The sequence below is a fragment of the Cololabis saira genome, chromosome 14 (genome assembly GCF_033807715.1).
Source record: "Cololabis saira isolate AMF1-May2022 chromosome 14, fColSai1.1, whole genome shotgun sequence".
NCBI lineage: Eukaryota > Metazoa > Chordata > Actinopteri > Beloniformes > Belonidae > Cololabis > Cololabis saira.
In genome coordinates, this window is record NC_084600.1 from 11,096,650 (window position 1) to 11,117,408 (window position 20,759).

The 20,759-nt window shown below is 40.1% G+C and overlaps 2 protein-coding genes across 2 annotated transcripts; one reads left to right on the top strand and one right to left on the bottom strand.

Moving 5' to 3' along the window:
- Positions 1 to 2,019: 2,019 nt before the first annotated feature.
- On the bottom strand, positions 2,020 to 3,496 carry defbl2 (defensin, beta-like 2). The gene is made up of 4 exons (XM_061740829.1): positions 3,328 to 3,496; positions 2,934 to 3,084; positions 2,623 to 2,734; positions 2,020 to 2,301 (listed from the first exon to the last, which is right to left on the bottom strand). The coding sequence occupies exons 2-4, from the start codon at positions 2,989 to 2,991 to the stop codon at positions 2,280 to 2,282; spliced, it is 192 nt and encodes a 63-aa protein (XP_061596813.1). The 5' UTR covers positions 2,992 to 3,084; positions 3,328 to 3,496; the 3' UTR covers positions 2,020 to 2,279.
- Positions 3,497 to 5,788: 2,292 nt separating this feature from the next.
- On the top strand, positions 5,789 to 12,379 carry spag7 (sperm associated antigen 7). The gene is made up of 7 exons (XM_061740830.1): positions 5,789 to 5,906; positions 7,944 to 8,011; positions 8,116 to 8,204; positions 8,286 to 8,370; positions 8,495 to 8,584; positions 11,239 to 11,398; positions 11,496 to 12,379. Exons 1-7 carry the CDS (start codon positions 5,822 to 5,824, stop codon positions 11,609 to 11,611), a joined length of 693 nt encoding a protein of 230 aa, XP_061596814.1. The 5' UTR covers positions 5,789 to 5,821; the 3' UTR covers positions 11,612 to 12,379.
- The last annotated feature ends 8,380 nt before the right edge of the window (positions 12,380 to 20,759 follow it).

Below are 20,759 nucleotides of genomic sequence, written 5' to 3' on the forward strand. Positions count from 1 at the left end.
AGGGAGTTTCCCCCCATGTGGCAATGTCAACATGCTGATGGAACTTGAGGAAATTGTTCTACAGGTTCATATGGTTGAAGTCATACAACGCTTCTGGGTGTTTGTTTTGTAGCGAGCCGGTGCTATTGCATAGCTCCATCTGTGCGTCATTAGCGTAAGCTCACAGTTGGACATAGACAGCTGCAATGAGGACGGGATTTTACTATCAAGGCAAAATTATAAAAGGTCTGTCAAAAGGTCTGTCAACTTCAGGACCTGTATGTTGGAAGAGCTGTGTAGCTTAAGCTGCAAATTAAAGTTATCTATGGTATAAGGATTTTTGCAGTTATTACTCATGAAATATGCTCAGATATGTACATGTCTCAGTTAAAGACAGTTGAAAACTGACATAATGAATAACTGCAATAAAAGCTGTATTGACATATCTCTTATTTAGCACAATGAATTCACTTTAAAGCTGAAAAAGTAAGTTAATCAGCTATTGTTTATTTTTACTATGGAAGTGCAAAAGAAAAACACTGAGTCGATGAACTGCTCTTAGACATTGGTCTTGAGAAAATATGCAGCTGACAAAGGGTTACTTCTGACAGACCAGAAAGAAATACATGAAACAAAGGCACATCAATTCAATGCTTCAATCTAATCTGTACTGTGATTTCAGGTCCGTACCTTGTCAATGACCTCAGGCCTGGGAGAATATGGGTGACGTTACAAGACAAGGGCCTAAAATCTCTGGAAAGCGCCTGGGGACAACTTCTGTTGTAATAGATGCCATATAAATAAAATTTAATTGAATTGAATTAAATTAAAAAAACAAAACAAGACAATATAATGGTTGAAAATGAAGATAATAAATACATTGGACTGGCCTAGTGAAATGAACCAAATCAAGATGCTGCAGCCGGACTTACACATCATTATCTTTATCTTCATGTTCATCTTATCCTTTTGGAGGCAATCTGAGCTATATTTAAGCAACATTTAACGTAGGACCTATAATCCAAAATATTTTAAACCTCTCTTACAACTGTACTTCCTAGTGCAGTGTATTGTTTTAAAAGTAATTACAATGATGAATTATTAGCATGAAAATGTCTATTTGATTGATGAATTGTGTATTCTGTAATAACTCAGCTGAAGCCGTCACTGTCAGCTTTGTAAAGACAGACAGTGTAAACAGCTTTTGGTGGGTGTACCTCTTTGTAGTTTGGTCATGCAGCGCTGTCTGTCGAGTACAAAGATTCAGCCCAGATCACAATGCGGGACACAAAGCTGTGGCGCTTGTTTACAAACAGCATCCCGGCCTGTAACTCATGCTGGCCCAGTCATCAGCCAGATCTCAGCGCACTAGATTTGTTCCACACACCCCAATGAATAATAAAATGTCTGAATCAGTCGGTTCTTAGTTTTCAATAGAGCGTAATTCATCATAACACAGTTTGTCACCTCAAACTGTGTATCTTGTTTTAGCAGCAGACAGTTAATTTTCTTCCTAAAATAAAACGAATAATAATAATAATGAAAAAGACCCACAAAGCCAAACTTCACAAGCAAATACATATGACCTTACGATCACATGCCGTTTGACAATGTGACAATGAATTTGCTTTGCAATGGGGGCTGGTGTATTGTGAGTGACGTCGTCCATCTGTTCCAGACCATGTTGTCCAGACAGACAAAATGGCGTGATGACATAAACATAGACAAGAGACTTGAAACTTCATTCACAAAGGCTCAGCTCCATCACAGCAATGTGGGTCAGTCACTTGACCGTTATTGTCTCCTGTCAGGACGGTGTAGGCCCAAAGCATTTCCGACCCAACTCTCTTTCCATGCTGTTATTTCCCCCGATGTCAAGCCAGTCGGAGTAGTGAGTGTTTCAAAAGTGTGTTTACAACATATTTGATTAAATGATGATTTTGCTTTATATTTTGGAGAAGTATAATTATAGCCATGAAGGAATATTTTTGACCAAACACAAACAAGCCAAAGATCAATGCAGTTATTTTGATGCATTTATTGGCAACAAAGCAGTGCAGACAGGTAATTACAGCTCCGCTCTAGAGAGTGTTACAGGTACAGACATCAACATATTTGTAGCCTTTGCACAGCTGAAAGATGCAAAGAAGGTCTGTCTAAATGCTAGAAGTCCACTTCAAAAGCACTCGTTGTAAGATCCCATATGGTTGAAGAAGCTTGAGATCCAAGCTACTTGCATGGAGCATGTCAGGTTTTATGATTGGACATCACGCAGGCTTCGTCACACCTCTGGCAGGGTGTTAAGACCGCACAGCACAGCACCTGAAAGGATCGAAGATACAACTTACTCGAGTGCATCTTACCAACAGCAATCATTCCTCATGTCTGAAAAACAATTTAGAAAAACCAAGGCACTCAAGAAGATAGAAAAATATAAAAAGCCTTTATTGAATCATGGCTTAGTAAAAGTTGAAAAAATGCCAACATGTTTCGGCCATGTAGGCCTTCTTCAAGGCAGATAACAAAGACGATGTCTTCTTAAGAACATGTACATTTGTTTTGCCTGACTTTATAAAGTGTTGTCTCTCTAAGAAAGGTGCAAACTTTACATATATCATTTTTTTTCCCTTTATTTTGGTTTACCTGTATCTTCGAGGGCAACCATGATGACCGACGATGTATTCTTGAGCATGGCAAACCCGTCTACACAGTCCTCTATAACCACAGGTCCAGTACTGCATTTCTGGACTCTCTCCTGTAGAAGAACGTTCAAATTATTCATTCTGACAGATTTCAGTGGTCCTGTGGAAGTGTTCCTTCTCCTACAGAAGTACGCACGCAGGTTCAGTATGATTATAGTCTAGTCGGACCATTTTGATGTGTCAATGATTTGCATGATTTGATCTCACACAGTATGAAAAAAGAAATCAAATGGGATAAAAAAAGAAGGTTACCCTCTCCAGTCGCGAGCATCAGGAGGAGCACAAGGAGAACCAAGCTCAGTCCCTTCATGTTTGGGTACCAATAAGCTTTCAGACACTGCTGCTGACAGGCTTTATATATAAAGCATTTCAAGCATGGGGGAGGAGTCCGCCGTCCTCTGTCCTAATCACAACAACAGAGCGATCATTGCAGAACGACAGGAGTCTGAGGTCTGAACTCAGGACAGTCCATCTATTATACTTCGTCTCTAGAGATTTTACATTATACATAGAATCTCATTGTAATTGTTTTCAGGAAACAAAATAGTAGTTTTTTTTTAGTCACTTTTACTCACATAACTCTCGACACAGCTCACCACTACAGAGATAGAAATGTAAAGGGACATTTGCCTTATATTGTACTTACATATGTCCCCGTGGCTGGACAAATGAGTGACCACTGATCAAAAAGGACTTCTTCAAAACAAGCTCAGAAAAAGGTGCTGTTACAGTTCAAATTGTATTTGTTTTAGACACTGTAGAGCAGTCCAGATCTGTCTGTGTTTTCACATCAGCCCCCTCTTCATCCAGTCCTCTCCCCACATCTGCATATGGCAGTAGTTCATCTGTTATTGCTGATGCTGTGAAATCACAATCACACAGCACAAAACACGCTGCCCCAGTGACGCTGGGAAGGATTGTTAGCCAAACAATAAAAAGGTATGAGCACATGGCTATGCACTTGTGCAGCATGCCCCCTAGTGCATACATGAAGATGTTTGTATGATAGTTATTCTCTCATACATTCTTATGGCAGGAGACTCCAATCCATCAGGACCAAGACTTTATGCCACCACAACAGCTCCTTCTCATCTCCAACTCCACACATGAACACAATCTAGTTCCACCTAGTACCAACATAGACTTTATTAAGTTAGATTGACAAGAAAAACCCTCATACTCCTGCTTTTGAGTTAAATTAATGCTCATGCATGGACATTCTGTTTGTAAACTCCTCCATTGATTTGTTTCACTTTGCACATCTATTACCTCTCTCCACCACCACTGAATTATCTCATTTTCACGTTGCACGAGTGCACGTTTGCAGTGAATGATATTGCACATTATTTCCAGTATGTACATTTAATGTCAGGTTGTTATACTTGAATACTTGAATGCTATACTTGAAAACTTAAATTGATAAATAAATAGTGAACCCCATCGAATGCACACAGAAGGTCCGAAAGTCAGATCCATCTCCATATATATTGTACATCAAATATATATATTGTACAAGATTTTTGTGACATTAATCAACAGTAATTTTTTATTTTTAATTCTTGTTAAGTGGCCAACTGCCATTTACCTGTAAAAATAATTACGATGTTTAAATGTTTATTACCCTAAATACTAAAGATATAAGTGAGAAATTCCCCAAATATATTTCTTATCCTTAATCGTTTAAAGCCTAAGATACAAAATGATGCACAGAAAAACTTTTCTCTTTGATTCAATTTAATTTATTTATTTAGCGTCTATTAGGTATATAAGATAAGTTGTCTCTAGGATCTTTCCAGAGACCAGAACATGACCCCAGAGCAATTATTACATAAACAATGGCAGGTAAAAACTCCCCCAGTGGGAGAAGAAACCAGGGCCTGGATCATAAGGGGGGACCTCCTGCTGAAGACCAGACTGGACAGAGCAGGAAAAGAGAAAACAGACAGAGAGAATGAAGAACAGAGAAAGGAGAGACACAGACACAATGGCTAACTGGTGCAGTACAGGGATGACTGTATAAACAGATGTAGACAGCAGACACTGAGGTGGTCGAAGGGAGTGGGGGCTGCAATATAAAAGGATGGAGGGGGCACAACCAACTACAAGAACAATGGAGAATGGTGATGAGATACTTAAGAATACATAACTGAGAAAGGAAAGAGAAGGAGAAGAGAAGTGAGGGGCCCTACTTGGAAGTGTTTATTTTATTATTAAAGCCATCCCAAAATTTGTCTTTAACAGTTTCACAATTATCAAAATGATATTTTTTGTATCGTTATAAATGTTTATTATGGATTATATCGTTTTTATTTTTAAATTTTACCATTCTTTTTTTCAGTTTTTTGGGATGGTAGCGGGGTCTCCAAAAATCATCAAATAAGATACATCTGGCATTTTAGGGTTACTTTTTTCATGAATGGAAGGATTCCCTGGTGAATGTGATCCAGTTTTTAACATATATTAATTGAGATATTACAATTAAATTTACCTTTACTGCAAACATTAAGATTATATGGCTTTTATATCACAAATAGACAAAGAAATGCATGTAAAAATATTTGTTGTCAAAACTGCATTCATATGCTATCTAGATCACAAATATGAACGTTACAGCTATGCCAAATGTATTTATTTCATCAAATTAAAGTTTAAGATTTTTATCCCATCTGATATTACTACTATTACTGTCATTTAGCAGACGCTTCAAAGCGACTTACATCTGAGAGAACAACACCAAATGAAAGATTTAGTGAGTTTAAGTGTAATCTAAGTAAATATTTGTATTTCGGAATTTTGATCCATGTACAAATAGATTGTGTTATTCTTCTTGATAAAATATATAAATAACACCAAAATGAACGTTTCCCCAAATTCCATTCATACATATTAGCAAAGACGTTATTCACTTATAAATACCTTAAAATAATATTTTATCACATGTTGTGGGAGCAAAACAGAAGAAACTTTCACAATTAAAAATCAATGATTTCTCCTTGCCTCTCTTAAATGTTTGGTGGTACTGCACCTCTGGGGCCTCTGGGTGGCGATAGAGTTTATAAATGCAACTTCTCACATCAGCGAGGAAGAATCTATTCCCCCGCGCATGCGCAGGCTGCAGGCAGCACGATCAAGTCTTCGAGATGGCGGACCTTCTGGGTTCAATCCTTAACTCCATGGAGAAACCTCCTACAGTCGGCGACCAGGAAAGCCGACGAAAGGCACGAGGTACATGACATATCATGTAACTAAAGTGTCATTTTACATTGGTGCTGCACTATTGAAGTGAAAGTTATTCGAGCTCGAGATGTAGGTGAAAATTAAAAGGACAGCAGGCAGATCTTGTCCAGCGCCGCCGCTGATTGGACGGCTGAGCTTTCAAGTGGGCGCTGATTGGCCAGTCGAGCTGTCGATCAAACGGTCGGCTTCAGTTTGGTCATTAAAAACATGCCGCCCGCATCTGCTGAAGTCTGCAGACCACAGACCGGTGGAGACTAGTAAACAGCAGCACAGATGTGGTTACTGCTGCTCCTGGCCGGTATTTACTAAACTAGTTTCAGTTTTGAAAGCATCTTGCTGCAGATACCGTTTTCTTTTTGTTTCAGTTTCACTTAGGGTTGCCACCTTTCAGAAATAAAAATAAGGGACACCCCGATTTCAGCAGCGCAGGCGCCAAAAAAAGACATCCCCAAAACTTCTAAAATGCATAGAAATTTATTTATTTCATGTGAAAAAAACAAAACTCTTTGATTTAAAGTTTAAAGTGCTTTAATAGCATTGAACTTGCATGACTGTACAGACAGCCAACCCTATGCTATGTATGTCCACATCAGCCCAGATGTAGAATACACAGGTGAAGAATATGGTGTAAAAGTTAGATTATTTCAATAATTCAACTTAAAAGGTGAAACTAATACATGTACATTACATAGTCTCATTACAGGCAAAGCAAGATATGTTAAGCCTTTATTTGTTATAATTTTGATGATTGAATTGTTTAATGATTTCATAATATATTCTAATTTTTTTAGATTTTTTATTTGGGGTTTTCATAAACTGTGAGCCATAATCACCCAAATTCTAACAAATAAAGGCTTGAAATATCTCACTTTGCATGAAGTGGGAAATAATACATTTGTTTCACCTTAAGTTGAATTTACTACGAATTAAGTTTTGCAATATATTCACATTTTCCGACCTTCACCTGTATATTATGACATAAATAAATAAGAGCATAATATGTGTCCGTATTGGTTCAATACGGAACGCAACTTTTAATTCCCAATTACGGAACAATTCCGTATTTCAAGGGACGGGTGGCGACCCTAGTTTCACCTCCTCTTTGTCCCTGCAAATAGATTTAGTTTTAAAGAAACTGCTGTCTTATCAAGTACTTGCACAGTTTCTGCCCATTTTGATTAGTTACAAAACATTTCAATAGACTGAAATAAAACGTGCATAAATCCCCTGCATTCATATCTTTATAAGTTACTTTAAACCCCCTTGAATAATCTGAGAGCTACGTTTCCATTAAGCTCCATGTACAGGACTGTTTCAGAAAATTAGAATATTGTGATAAAGTTCTTTATTTTCTGTAATGCAATTTAAAAAAAAAAAAAAAAAAAAAAAAAAAATGTCATACATTCTGGATTCATTACAAATCAACTGAAATATTGCAAGCCTTTTATTATTTTAATATTGCTGATTATGGTTTACAGTTTAAGATTAAGATTCCCAGAATATTCTAATTTTTTGAGATAGGATATTTGAGTTTTCTTAAACTGTAAGCCATGTTCAGCAATATTAAAATAATAAAAAGGCTTGCAATATTTCAGTTTATTTGTAATGAATCCAGAATGTATGACATTTTTGTTTTTTTAATTGCATTACAGAAAATCACAATATCCTAATTTTCTGAGACAGTCCTGTATACCAGTAGTTTCTTGTTTTGTGGATGTGCATTTTAAGAAATGGTTTGTAAGAACAAACCACAACATGGCTGTTATTTATTTATTTATTTCAAATGAGCATATCCGTTATGTGTAAAGAGTAGACATGCCAATGAAATATATGAGACTTCCAGCAATAAATAAGGAGATCTGAGTCGCAAATGATCTGGGAATGTGGTTTTCTCAGATTAAAGGAAGTCTGAGTCTTGATTAGCCTTGTCTTTAATGTGGCTGAAGCTGTTAAAGACAAGTAGGAAAGTAGTGCGGAAACTGCAAGGCTCAGTGTTGTGATACCAAGACTTTCTGTTCTTTAAAGAGCAAGCTGCAAGACTTAAGAAGATGGAGGAGGACGAGAAAAGAAAGAAAGCAGAGTTCAGGAAAAAGGTGAGAGTTCAGTGTTACATCTTATACATAATGAGCTTCATTTTATCACAAAGCTCTTATGATCCACTTTTAATGCTGTTTGTCTTAATTACTGTCGTGCTCAGATGGAGAAAGAAGTATCACAGTTCATCCAAGACAGCACACGGCAAAAACAAAAATACAATCCTATGGGGAAGATTGAGAGGAGTATTTTGTAAGTGGTTGTTTGTCATTAGTAATAGTAGCCTTTTCTTGGCACACCCATGGTTCTTAAAATAAACCTATGTTTGCACAGGCATGACGTCGCAGAAGTGGCCGGTCTGACGTCTTTTTCTTTTGGGGAGGACGAGGAGAGCCGCTATGTCATGCTGTTCAAGAAGGTATCAGCCCTTTCCTGTTACGGCAGCATGCAACGTTAAAAGAAAGCCTTATTATTAAGGTTAGCAAGCAATGTGGGGATTTCAATAAAGAATTGGGATCGTTAACCACCTTTTGCTGTGGCAGGAGTTTGCTCCATCGGATGAAGAGCTGGAGGCGTATCGCAAAGGAGAGGAGTGGGATCCTAAGCTGGCAGAACAGCGACGCAGGCTAAAAGTGAGACGGGATTCTGGCCTTGGTTTTATAAATATGGATTTAAACTTTCTAACACTGTATCAGCTAATATTAATATACTTAACAAGCCATGCCCTCTATTGTTACAGTGTATTCTCCTTTCTGTCACCTGTTCAAAATGCTTTAAAGTCTGGATATGTTTTGTCTTTAGTTACTTATCAAAGTTCAAATCCCGCTCTGTCCCAGTTTGCTGTCGTAGTGTCCTTGGGCAAGACACCTTACCCACCTTGCTCCGTGTGAATGTGTATGAATGTTTGGTGGTGGTCGGAGGGGCCGTTTGGTGCGATATGGCAGCCATGCTTCCTTCAGTCTGCAGGGCAGCTGTGGCTACAAACGTAGCTACCACCACCGGGGAGGATGTGTATGAATGAATAATGATTTCTGTAAAGCTCTGGGTGTCTTGAAGGGCGCTATATAAAACCAAGTGATCATCATCAATTTACAGTTTTAAGTAGAAGTCTTCTGACTTCCAGTGGCGAACTGTGAGCACTACCGCTGGGCCTTCACCTCATAACAGAGAAAAGAAATCATCGCGGAAAAAAGCAACAGTACAATGAATTGAAAGGGTTTAACAAATGCAAATTTAATTAACGATAACAAGAATGTAAGCAAACAGACGTCAATAACATTCTCCGCAACAACAAACATTCTCAACATTAACTTCGCAAAACTGGAGACCATTTAGGCTACATAGTTGAAATTAAATAAACATACTCTAAAGCCGAAATCTGGAAATATAAAATGAGGTCACCCAGAATGTCGCCCCGTGACACTGCAGACACAGACACCGTCATCATGTCATCACCGTGGACAGCGCTATGAAGTCAAGGCGCATTAGAAATCATTCACACATGTGAATGATTTTTGATTCTGTGAATGACAAATACATTCATCCGCATCATCAATCTACAATACAATTTCAAAAGTTACACAAAGCTGTTAATACAAAGACTATTTTTTAAAGTTGCAATGAAGTGCAAATGCCTCTCCATGCGTCACTCTCATCTTCCGCCATCTAACTCCGTCTCTCCACCGTCTCTCACCACTCTGCAGAGATTTGATGTTGGGACTTCATGAAGGCCTACGACCTTTTGTTTTATTCCCACCCACTTGAAATCAAACCGTGATTGGTGGATTTTCCCGTCACTCTCCACACCAACACACACAGCTGGGCCTTCCCCGGGATTGGTGAAGTCCTAACCAATGAATGAGCAGCTAACCGGGCCTTAATAGAGACAGACCATTCTAATTGGATAACAGGTTTTCAGGACATGAACTTCAGAATCAGAAAAGGGTTTTATTGCCAAGTTTGTTAAACGCACACAAGGAATTTGTTGTGGTGATTGCAGGGATTAAAGTTCTCCGTACTGGGTACGGATTTCCGTCCTGGGGATTTTTTGGGGATAATTTTTTTATGAGATCAGCGCAAATCCGACAAAAAATATGAACACCGGGGTGTCTGTAGCGCCGCGGTGACTTGTCGAACGGCGCCCACTGCAGTCAATCAGCTGTTGGCTGTGCACACACAGTAAAGTTCTCCTCTGGTTTTAGATGCACGTAACCTGACACCTAATAACCAGGCATCAGAATCTTCCGCGGATTTTGGTCTCAGCAAAAAATTTCCGCGGAACAGGGAAAAAAAAAAAAAAATCCCCAAACAACGGACTCGAAAACGCGATGCGCCAGGCCAGAAAAGAAAAACATAATATGCAAAAAATAAGCGACGTATCTATCCATTCATTCAGAAATCAAAAATCATTTCCATTTGGGAGCCTCTGTGCGGCGCTGAATATGCAATGCAGTGTTTGCGTGTGCTTCTCATTGAAATGACTGGAGGCAACACGTTGCGGCAGTGAGTGAAGCCTGAATTATGGTTCTGCGTTAAAGCGACGCAGAGCCTACGGCTCTACGATCTGGTCACGTTGCGAATGAGCAGAGCCGGCAGGGAAAAAAAGTCAACAGTGCCGCGTGTCCGTGTGTAACCTAAATCTACCATGGCCTCACTGTTAGGGCTCGGCCAGGTGGGGCTTTATAAATATATGGGTTTTATAAATGTATTAAATATATATGAGCACGGAGTCGGCGTGGCGACGAGCCGGGCGCGCGCCGGCGGACAGTGGAGTCGCGCTGTGAAGCCTGAATTATGGTTTTGCGTCAAATCGACGCGTAACCTACGCCGTAGGCCTTGGCGTAGGTTACGCGGCGACGCGCGCCGTACGGTGCGTGTCTGAAAACTTTCCGTCCTGGGATTTTTTTTTGCTTTAATCCCTGTGATTGGTGCAATACAATACAAATATATAAAAGCAAATATATAAGAGATAAAATGTATAAACGGAAATGTACAATATGATATAACTATGATATAATAATATGATATAATAATATAACTTGACAGTAAACTTAATTTTAGAACATAGATGAGAAAATCTGTTAAATATATTGTATTAAATGAGATGGAAATTTAAAAAAAAAATTATGTAATACTTTATTATTATTATCATTATTACATCTATTATTATTATTATTATTATTTCTTTTTTTTTTTTTAGGCCTTCTCTGAAGGTGTAGAAGGCCCTGAAGGTTCTCCGCTGCTGACTTGTAATATCTTCTGACCTCCTTCTTTCTCGTCTCTGCAGGAACAAGCTGCGCTGGAAGCAGCAGCAGCGTCTAGTCAGACAGAGAAGACGCCGGTCTGTCCCAACTCCAACTACAGAGACAAGTACAGTCACCTGATCGGCACCTCGGCTGCAAAAGATGCCGCACACACACTGGAGGCTAACAGCGCTTACGGCTGTGGTAAGTGTGTATGTGTGTGTCAGAGAGATCCTCAACCACTTTTACTCGTATTTCCACTCTTCAGTCATGCTGATCATTGATCATTCGCTGTCCTCAGTGCCGGTGGCAAACAAAAGGGACACTCGCTCCATAGAAGAGGCTATGAATGAAATCCGAGCAAAGAAACGGCAGAAGAAAGAGGACGACACGGGAGCACACGCCAGCAGCTCATGAGCCTCGGCTGTTTCTGCTTTTTGTCTTTTTGCTGTGTGTGAGTTTGGTAGCGTGTCTTCATTCACAGTCTCGTTCATCCGACGTTGCAATATCCTGTTACTTAAGATAATTGAAAGGAATGACTTATAGGACAGGCCTGGAATCTTGTGTGTAGGAACAAGACGTGTGAAATCCCGTGCAGCTGAGGATCCTCAGGTGTGTTTGATCCAGGAGGGTTATTACATGTGTTTGTGTGACATTAGCCCCTGATGTTCTGGACCGCAACAATATAACAAACTTATGATGATTTCTTTCCCCCCTCCTTTAAGATGCTCCTATATGTAAAGATATGTGATAACATGTTTTAACATTTTTTAAATGAAGAATTTCTGGCAGTTATTCATAAGTGATGCAGTCATCTGGTTCACAGTTGTAAGTGCATGTTTTATCATCGTCATTTTGATCCTTAGCTATGCACAGTGACGTTTTTGTGTCCAGATTTTCAGATGGTGTAGCTGAAGCAGCCTACTGAAACGATAACAACCCAAATATTCAGAGCAGGTTTTCACAGAAAAGGAGATAACCACCTCTTGACCTTTTTTGGTTGATTTTTATGTCACTTTTTTTTTGTTTGTTTTTTTTTAATGAATTTTATAAATGGGAAGGATGCCATTCTAAGAGTCCATTTTTAGGTAAAGGAAACTAGCTTGTTTTGAAAATGTGATTAAGTCTGTGAATATTCTTGTTTTCCTCATAGATTTTTTTATTTTTTTAAGTAAGGCAGTGGCTTACAAAACACAATGCTAAATGCGAGGGATTATGGATACTAAGGTCTCTTTTGTCTCCATTTTTTATATTTGTCATTGTCAACCATTCAATCAGGCAACAGTTGCTAGGCATTGTGATGCCTGTTTTAACATTTTTGAATTATTTTATCCTCACGTGTGTTAATAAATGACAGTTGGTATTAGGCTTTTGTCCTTGTGTTGTATTCATTCCTGTTCTCTCCGTTTAGCTCGGTTCATTGCAACAATAAAAAGGTAAATCACTTTAAACTCAGGTGGGATTTGGACTTCTCAATCAGGAAAAGGTGGGATGCTCCAGGGGGGTTGGGAGTGAGGTCTTGTTACAAGTTTCAATTTTTCAATTTCAATTTTTCAATGTTATTTATATTTCATCTATGACAGCAGAAGTTGTCTCTAGGCCAGGGGTTTTCCTCGAGCGGAGCGGGAGGTGGCCAGCCAGATTGGTGCAGCATCTGGAATAATGCAGACTCTGTACTGACTGTTGTGATCAAGAGAGAGCTGAGCCTAAAGTCTAGATTATTCCTGACAGTTTGTGCATGTCAGTATCGGAGGAGAGATAACTCAGATTGATCACAAGTTCACTTTCAGGTCATCTACTACATTTGACAAGCATTCTTCCAATGAAGACACAATTGAGTAAATTGAGGAATCAAAGTGTAATTATCAGCCTGTGGTCAAGATCACACTGAAATAGACGTCTGAATAAGTTTCCATTTTTACTGTTGTAGTTCACAACATTTCAGAAAGGCTTGTACTTCACAGGATTATTTATCTGGGGCTACTTTTTCTGCCATTTCGATATGCTCCGTTTAAGTGTTTTGAAATATGCCACATAAGCATGATAGCAACCATGACCAGATTTTGACTTGCTTCCCACAAGTAGATCAAGAGAAGCTAAATAAACATCTCTAATCCTGCTGGGTGCTGGAACCTGTCCCGGCTGGTACTGGGCAGGAGAGGCGCACCCTGGGAAGATCACCAGTTATTACACCTTTGGTCTAACAGCCTAACATGTACAGTCACGCCATTAAAAAAAGAAAAAAAAGTATATAGGCTATAATATGGTTCTTACAAAGTCATGAAATTAGGTTGATACAGCCTCAGATGAATGTGAAATATTACATTATGTCAACATGGAACATGAACAACTAAGACAAAATGCTTCAGTAAAAAATTTGGAAGCAGAGAGTGGGGACTCTGGGGTGTGCTCATCCATCACCCAAGCCGAGGTCACTGAGGTGGTTCATAAGCTCCTCAGTGGCACTGGGGGTGGATGAGATTCACCCTGAGAATCTCAAGTCTCTGGATGTCGTAGGGCTGTCTTGGTTGACACGCCTCTGCGACATTGCATGGAGGAAGGGGACAGTACCGCTGGAGTGGCAAACCGGGGTGGTGGTCCCTCTGTTTAAAAAGGGGGACCGGAGAGTGTGTTCCAACTATAGGGGGATCACACTTCTCAGCCTCCCCGGGAAAGTCTACGCCAAGGTACTGGAGAGGAGAATACGGCCGATAGTTGAACCTCGGATTCAGGAGGAACAATGCGGTTTTCGTCCCGGTCGTGGAACACTGGACCAGCTCTATACCCTCCGCAGGGTGCTCGAGGGTTCATGGGAATTTGCCCAACCAGTCTACATGTGTTTTGTGGATCTGGAGAAGGCATTTGACCGTGTCCCTCGTGCCATTCTGTGGGGGGTTCTCAGTGAGTCTGAAGTCCGGGGCCCTCTATTAAGGGCTGTCTGGTCTCTATATGATCGGAGCAGGAGTCTGGTTTTCATTGCCGGCAGTAAGTCAGACTTGTTCCCGGTGCATGTTGGACTCCGGCAGGGCTGCCCTTTGTCACCGGTCCTGTTCATAATTTTTATGGACAGGATTTCTAGGCGCAGCCAGGGGCCGGAGGGGATCCGGTTTGGGAACCTCAGGATTTCATCGCTGCTTTTTGCAGATGATGTTGTCCTGTTGGCTTCATCAGACCGGGACCTTCAGCATGTGCTGGGGCGGTTTGCGGCCGAGTGCGACGCGGCAGGGATGAGAATCAGCACCTCCAAAACCGAGGCCATGGTTCTCCATCGGGAAAGGGTGGCGTGCCTTCTCCGGGTGGGCGGAGAAGTCCTGCCTCAGGTGGAGGAGTTCAAGTATCTCGGGGTCTTGTTCACGAGTGGGTAAGTGTCGATGCAAAACCTAATTTTTACTGTCCCTCATTGTTGAAACAGCCTGAGGTAAAGTGGTTAGCACACACGATACACCGCTATAAAAAAATGGCGGAGTTCTTGTTCCGGCGGAGTTAGTTGTGGGCGTGGTTTCACACATAGACCTATGTAAATCGCTCCTGTCGCCACGTAACGACAGGAGCAGAATCTGAACGGCTCGTAGAAGCCACGTCATACTGGAAGGATCATCCGGGCGGCTGTACAGACACTGCAGAATTTGGTTGCTTTCCTCCTTCTCTGAGTTGGCAGGCTGAGGGGAGACAACTTTATATACGTATGTTAAAGAGAAAAAACTTGTTTTTCATAATAGGTCCCCTTTAAGTATTTTGGGAGGGTCATTGTCCATTTGGAAGACCCATTTGCACCCAAGTTTTAGGTTCCTGGGTGATGTCTTGAGATGTTGTCTGAGCTCCAGTTCCTGCTGGAGAAAAACAGCCCCACAACATAATACTGCCACTTCTATGCTTCACTGTTGGTATGGTGTTCTCAGGTTTACAATCTTCCCCCTTTTTCCTCCAAATGTAATGTTGGTCATTGTGGCCAAACAGCTCCATTTTAGTTCCATCAGACAACAGGACATGTCTCCAGAAGTTAAGGTCTTTGTCTTGGTTTCTTTTTGCAAACTGTAATCTGGCCTTTTTACGTTTCTTTAGGAGTAATGGCTTCTTTCACGCTGAGTGAAAGAAGCTCGCAGCAATTTATAACTCCAGTCTTCAAACAAAATCTGAACCTAAATGCAATTATAATACATTTGAAAGCCTCACGCTTAGTCTGAAACTCCCGAGCTGGAAATCAGAGAACCCAGTTTTGTTAGTGGTAGTGTACCGGCCCGTTGCTGGTGCTCATCTAGAGTTTCTGTCTGAATTTTCAGATTTCCTGTTTGGTTTATTGATCAGTACAGATAAATTCATCATAGTGGGTGACTTTAATATTCATATGGATGTTGAAAGCGATAATCTTAAATTAGCTTTCAATTCTCTTCTAGGATTGATGGGTATCTCACAAAAAGTGGACAAACCAACGCACTGTTTTAATCATACCCTGGATCTCGTTCTCACCTACGGTGTTGAAACTGATGATCTGTTGGTGTCACCTGTAAACTCCCTCTTATCTAACCACTATTTGGAAACAGGGTTACATTGTGATTACTCTGGGGTTTGGTTAAAGGCCAAACGTCATTGATTTCCAGAACTACAAGGCCATGCTCTTTTTTGTTTTTTTCTCAGAAGCAAAGCTGAATTTTGATCACATCCTGGCAGGGCGCCTGTCATTTCTGCATCGTTTATTATGCCAAAAGCTCCTGAGGGCCCCAACAACATGCTTAATGCAAACAGAAAACATCTGTGACTCTGAGACTTGCAGTCTTTCTGGAACTGGACGCCCACGTTTGATCAGAGCGGGAGAAGAAACATATATGCTGAAAATGTTAACTGCCTCTTCTCCCAGCAATGTCAAAGAGGAATAGGATTTATCACCTGCATGGTGGCAGCAAGGGGGTCCTTATTGTTACCCATTTTTTCTTTCTTTTTGGTTTCATTTTTGACAAATACATTTCCATATTTTAAGTACTTTTATGTAACAGTTAGTTGAGTAAAATGATCAAATGCACCTCTTTTTATGAAATATTCACTATTATCCAGTTATAGACTTAGGGCCCGATTTACTAAGATCCTAAATAAAGAGTACTAAATTGCGTGTGCACTGAAAAAGTTTGCGCGTGCTGTTGTTGCGTGGTCTGCGGGTGATCAACTAAGATTGCGTGCGCAATTGATAACAGGTGCAAACTGCAGTATTTAAATGAGGTGTTGCGTGTCTTACGTTTGCGCCATGGAGAGTCTGGATGGACAGTCACAAGTCACAAGCGCAAAATGAAATTGAACGAGTTGGAGTTAGAGATATTAGTGGAAGAGGCAAATAAACACATTCATGAACTATACAGCAAAGAAATTTAAACATTACCAAAAGAAACGCAATATCGGAGAAAACCTGCGATAGAATAAATGCAGTTGGTAACACAAAAAACAGAAAAACGTCTGGTTTTTCATATTTCAATTTTAGGCACAGATCAAAAATACGAAATAGAAAAACGGGCCACAGGACCGAATTTGATTTTAATATTGAATTGGTCGGGTTTGCGTGAGCCGGCGGTGCTCGGCATGATCTGAGGAGAAAAAGACAATCAGACACAGAGGTGGAGAGCGCTTTGATTAATCTATTTATGAGTTAAGTTTTTATTCAGATGTCCACAGTATATTGCAAATATTATATATTATATAGCAAACACTGACAGTAAATGTGTGACAGACGGGACCATCATATGGCCGAAAGAAGAGAAGTGTTCAGAACAGCGCAGAGCGCACACTACAGGCTGATTTATAGTTCCGCGTCACACCAACGCAGAAGCGACGGCGTAGGCTACGCGGCGACGCACACCCCACCGCGACCCTACGCGTCGGCTATGCCGTCGATTTAACGCAGAAGCATAATTCAGGCGAAGCTGCAGTCTCTGCGCTGATCCTGACACAGCGGGACGGAACAGATTTGGTCATGATGTTTAACCTGTGTTTTGTGATTAATAAGCACGGGTTTTAATTAAATGTAATTTACGAAGGATGATTTCACGTTCAATAAGATAAGTAATCAATAAAATACAAAGTTTTGGCACAAAGGCCTGGCCTGCTTGTGGGCGAGTGGAGGGGGGCACAATAAAAGAAGGTGGCAAAGATATAGCCTAAGGCGAAGAACTAAAGAAAAAGTGGCCTTTAATAAAACTTGTGCAACCATTTTTAAAATAGCATGCAGCAGAATAAAGACTATCTCTCTGCGTATTCTTTGATTTTGGATGTCGCCTCCTTGCCACAATAACGGCAGCAGCAGATTAGCACCTTCCTTTCGAACGTATTAAATACAGACGCAATCACAATACGCGCAATTACTTTCAGGCTTGGTAAATCTCATTGCGCGTGGTAAATGGAGCTATTTGCATCTTCCCCTCCCAGTATTTAGCGCGTTCTGGCAGGTACGCCCCATATTGATTATTCATCAGGGCAAAAGTACTAACTGAATTGCGTGTGCAATTTTGCGCATTTCAGAGACGCAGTCGTCTTTGCACGCTGTTAGTAGATCAGCTGGCACTTTGGTTTGCGGGTGCTGTCAAGTTTGCACACGTTTTAACACACGCAAACCTTTAGTAAATCGGGCCCTTAATGTTTTTCACTCATGCTTGTTTGTGAATAAGTTTATCAATAGAAAACAAGATCTTCCTGTCACTTTCCAGCAGTTTTTTAGTTTTACATCTGATTTGAATTCATATCCAACTAGACCCAGTGGCAATCTTCATTTACCCTTCTGTGGAACATCTGGTCATCAATTTAATATTACATTCAGATCCAAAACTCTGGAATGACTTGAATGTGTCACTAAAGTCAACATTATCTTTTACCTCCTTCAGAAATTTATTTAAAAAAACATCTTATTCTGTCTTAACCTTCAATGTCTTTATCTTTAATGTAATCCAGACTTTGTATCTATATTCTCTTTTACGTTTATATTTATAATTTTTTTAATTTGTCGTACATTGTCTTTGTTATTTCATCACAGTTGTTGATGGGAGTGGAACTCTGTACAAGCCCTTCGGGCTTCATTCCCTCCATGCACGTTTTTTAAAAATTGTGCTAAATAAATAAATGAGATGAAATGAATGAACTTAAGTCTATTGTTCTCTATTATATTGTAGTATTATAGTAAAGTAATGATGCATGAACATGTTATTAATGTTCAGGCACTTTAATTTGTCCAGCTGTACAGTGTTTACATTTACAAGCCTAGCAGGCAGTGAGGAAATATACAAATGCACTTTCTTTGTACATTGTATGAAGTTTTGGCATTGAATAAATGCACAACTACAGACGTTTTCCTTTTTATGTGTATTTTTTTTTCAGTCACATATATCGTGATATATCGATGACGACATTTCTTACAATATATCGAATATCGTAGATATCCTGATATTATCGTTATCGTGGGCCACATATCACCACAGTATTGAATCGTGAGTTACCCCTATCGTCCCACCCATAATATATATATATTTGTATTTTTTTTTTTTTTTACTTTTTTGTATTCTTTTTTTTAACATGCATGTTCGAAATAAAATCTTAAAATCAAATGTCATACTTTGTGATGAAACGAACTAGTTTGTTAATGTGCTCATATTTCCTTTACTCAGTGGCGATTTTGGTCTGTAAATTTTGGTGGGGCCATGCTGGAAAATCTTATGCAATCAGTATCAAGTGAGAGAAGGGACCACAGCACCTTTGACCACAAAATTGAAGCTGAATAATGCCATCATCACACAAACAGTGCCAATCTAACGACATATATTATCATATCAATAGCGCTACCAAATGGGCACTGTTCAAGAGCTCATATCAAATACTCAAGATCGAAACAGCAACGTGACAACAATAAAAACACAATGCACAAGCACGACCGTGCACGAGCATGGCGTGTACGGCGCACATGCAATACACAGCAATTAATAAAGCCACCACAGAGAGTATACCACAGCCAAACAGCCATTTCAGCACCACAGACAGGTAAACAGCTCCATCACGTGAGGTTGTGTCCCCCCCACACCCACACCCACACATGTATCACCAGTTGCGCATTACACAAAGTCCACTATAATTCAAAGAATATAAGTACATGGTCAGTTCCACTATAAAAATCTGTTAGACTCACCGGAACTCACAAGGAAAGCAGTAGAGCGCCTTTTTTGACGAGCTCCCGGTTAACCAGAGTTTCCTTTGAACCATTCCTTATTAAATGTCCTGGTTTTGTCTTTTCCGGCTTGACAAATGGTTAAATCATCCGGTCGATGTGGTCCCAAACGTTTTATTTCCAACTTCTGCTCAATTGATAAAGTGCTAAATCGCACACTCACCAAATAATCAACTTCATTCAAATAGAAAGAATGAAACGTCACCTATCAATCAAAGTACGTAGCCGGCTTAAGGCGCGCATCGCCGCGTAACCTACGGCGTAGGTTACGTAACCCTCGGCGTAGGCTCTGCGTTGGTGTAACGCAGAACCATAAATCAGCCTTTATTCTGGCGCGGTTTGAAAAAGACAAGCGAGTGATTATGTACATTCACTGAGTGAATATTATGAAAGTAAAATATATATTTCTCTCTAGAAATAGTTTTTTTTTTATTCAGTCCGCAAATGACGGCGAAAAGCATTCTGGGAAATTCTGGGAACAGCCAATCACAGAGTGAGCTGTTTGACCGCCGTCTGCTTCAATTCAGAGCAGCCAATGAGAGGCGCTCTGGGGCCCTGAGCTCGCGGCCCCACTGTCCAAGCTAGTGTGTGCGCTGTACACGCGCACGCGCGCGCAGCAGTTCACCAGTAACAACATTACAGGCAGAGGGGCCAGCTCCGCTGAGCCCCACCGAGCGGAAACAGAGGAGGCTGGATCAGGCAGGGCGAACTATTTACACACAGTTACACTACAAAAAGTGTCAGCAGATCAAATTAAGTTGCATCAAATGAAAACTGCGGACATTTCATTGGAGACAAATTTATTATGAACTTATGTTTAATGACACATAATCTTCCCCTGCGCAGCTGCGCACTCTGGTGGGGCCGTGCCCCACCGGCCCCTAATGCAAAGACGCCACTGCCTTTACTACCATCAGAAAAATAACACCAGAAAAATAACTTATTTGACCATTTTCACCTGTTTCAAGTAAATTTTCACTTGAAATAAGTGGAAAAATCTGCCGGTGGGACAAGATTTATCTTCTTATTACAAGCAAAAAAATCTTGTTCCACTGGCAGATTTTTCTAACAGATTTTTTTGTAACATTTTCACTAGAAATAAGGCAAATATTCTTGTTAAGATTTTGAGTTTTTGCAGTGATCCATTTTACTTATTGATAATGATAGCATATTGATAAGTTCAGAAAACAGTTTTTTATTGTTGTGTTTTGATGTATTTGATGTAAGCCCAGTGGATATTTAAAGCTTACAGAAGGCTGCATTTAACTGCTGCTATGTCATTCCTGCAGTATTTCTGCAGGTGTTTTGGTCACTGCTATTATTTGTAATATATTATATTATTTGTAATCAGCACAAATTATCTGTCCCCATATG

Bases quoted from the DNA above. Each gene is read 5' to 3' on its own strand.
- defbl2 (XM_061740829.1), bottom strand. From the start codon at position 2,991: ATGAAGGGACTGAGCTTGGTTCTCCTTGTGCTCCTCCTGATGCTCGCG. The intron at 2,735-2,933 runs GTAACCTTCTTT...GTTCTTCTACAG, and splicing joins GATGCTCGCGACTGGAGAGG to GAGAGAGTCCAGAAATGCAG. The intron at 2,302-2,622 runs GTAAACCAAAAT...CGATCCTTTCAG, and splicing joins GGTTGCCCTCGAAGATACAG to GTGCTGTGCTGTGCGGTCTT.
- spag7 (XM_061740830.1), top strand. From the start codon at position 5,822: ATGGCGGACCTTCTGGGTTCAATCCTTAACTCCATGGAGAAACCTCCT. The intron at 5,907-7,943 runs GTACATGACATA...TGTTCTTTAAAG, and splicing joins AAGCCGACGAAAGGCACGAG to AGCAAGCTGCAAGACTTAAG. The intron at 8,012-8,115 runs GTGAGAGTTCAG...TGTCGTGCTCAG, and splicing joins AAGCAGAGTTCAGGAAAAAG to ATGGAGAAAGAAGTATCACA.